This window comes from Lottia gigantea, assembly GCF_000327385.1.
Source record: "Lottia gigantea unplaced genomic scaffold LOTGIsca_3, whole genome shotgun sequence".
Taxonomy (NCBI): Eukaryota; Metazoa; Mollusca; class Gastropoda; family Lottiidae; genus Lottia; species Lottia gigantea.
Genome location: NW_008708986.1, coordinates 5,278,913 through 5,280,311, shown reverse-complemented (window position 1 = coordinate 5,280,311; position 1,399 = coordinate 5,278,913). Strand labels below are relative to the sequence as shown.

The 1,399-nt window shown below is 32.3% G+C and overlaps 1 protein-coding gene across 1 annotated transcript in view; it reads right to left on the bottom strand.

Moving 5' to 3' along the window:
* The window catches only part of LOTGIDRAFT_153474 (hypothetical protein), a gene marked incomplete at both ends in the record, with an annotated part of 7,435 nt that extends 6,377 nt beyond the window's left edge, over positions 1-1,058 (bottom strand). The window contains one exon of the mRNA XM_009057358.1: positions 989-1,058. Within this exon, the coding sequence (XP_009055606.1) occupies positions 989-1,058 (70 nt within the window). The remainder of the gene's footprint in view (positions 1-988) is intronic.
* Between the last annotated feature and the right edge of the window lie 341 nt (positions 1,059-1,399).

The following is a 1,399-nucleotide window of genomic DNA, read 5'->3' as shown; positions in this document are numbered from 1 at the left end:
CACTTGTACTTTGATATTGATTTTCTGACCATCCTATACACATGTTGTTTCTAAACCAATTGACTGCGATCTCTGAGGTATTACAGAACAGTGTAAAATTTCGACCAATCACTAGTTCATCATTGGAATACAGATGAACTGAAAAAATTTGATATTTGATTATGTGACTATTCAGTAAAGACGGATAAAGAAACAAGTTAAGAAGGGTCTTTTCGTTAATGATATTTGTATTAAGAAGTAGTTGTTTTGGGTTACATAGAAACATAACAGCATCAGATTTTAATACTTTTCGACGAATAATTTTTGATTATCTTTCATGAGTATAAGAATACTTCCTTGCCATACCGATATTTTTTACGTAACTACCTAATTGTCGCTTCTGTACCTATATGGAATTGATAAGCTGCATTCCGACACATCTTTTGGGGCTAAAATGTATATGTTTGAAATGAAGAGGGGTGACAATTTTGGGTAACCTACAAGTATAAACCATTTTTCTTGGGGGTTATGAACGAGACTAATATATTTATCATCAGATAGGCTAATATTTAAGTTTTTTAAACAAGTTATTGCACCTTATCGAGTTGTAGATAGTATATATATCATAAGATATCGAGGTTACCACGACGACTTGGGCTCTGCAACATATTCAACTTTCTTGTACTGTACCGATACCCCTCACCGGACACCGTATTAAATATACAGGAGTTAATTAGGTATTAACGTGATATGATAATTATGAATGTCTATGTATATCAGATTTTTCTCTTACGACAATTTTCAGCTTCTGATAGCTATGTGGACAGTTGTCGGCTGGTGTAGAGACGGAAAAAACAAAGCCCTGTTTTATGGAGACTTTCCAAACCACACTTTCTACAACTGTTACTGTCTATAGTCAAGATGTTTCGACTAGTAACCAAGCGATAGGATTTTACCAAATAAATGAAGTTTATAAGAAAGAATTGATATTGAAATAGAAAATACTTACTGCTGTTTATTGTATAAAAACGCAAGACAACATTTAGAAATACAGTCCAATGTACGTTATATCGCTCCATCTTTGTAAAGAAATTTTTAACTAAATTTTGTTGATATCGTGGATTCTCCCCTAATCAATTTACTTCCCTTTTACATTCACCTTTAAAACCTTTTATTGTTAGGACCTATAGCGGATGACACACTTGAACAAATATTTTAATTTTAAAATAGATTCATTATATTATGTTTGTCATGTAGGGATATAATATTTATAATACTGACAAAGGTTCTCCAGGACTACGGTGTTGATAATCGTTCGACAATTCCGGCAACTGCAAAAGCTTAAATGTATAAATACCAGGCATATAATAGTCTATCATCCATACATTTAAGATACAATACATCTAAGTTTCAAACATCC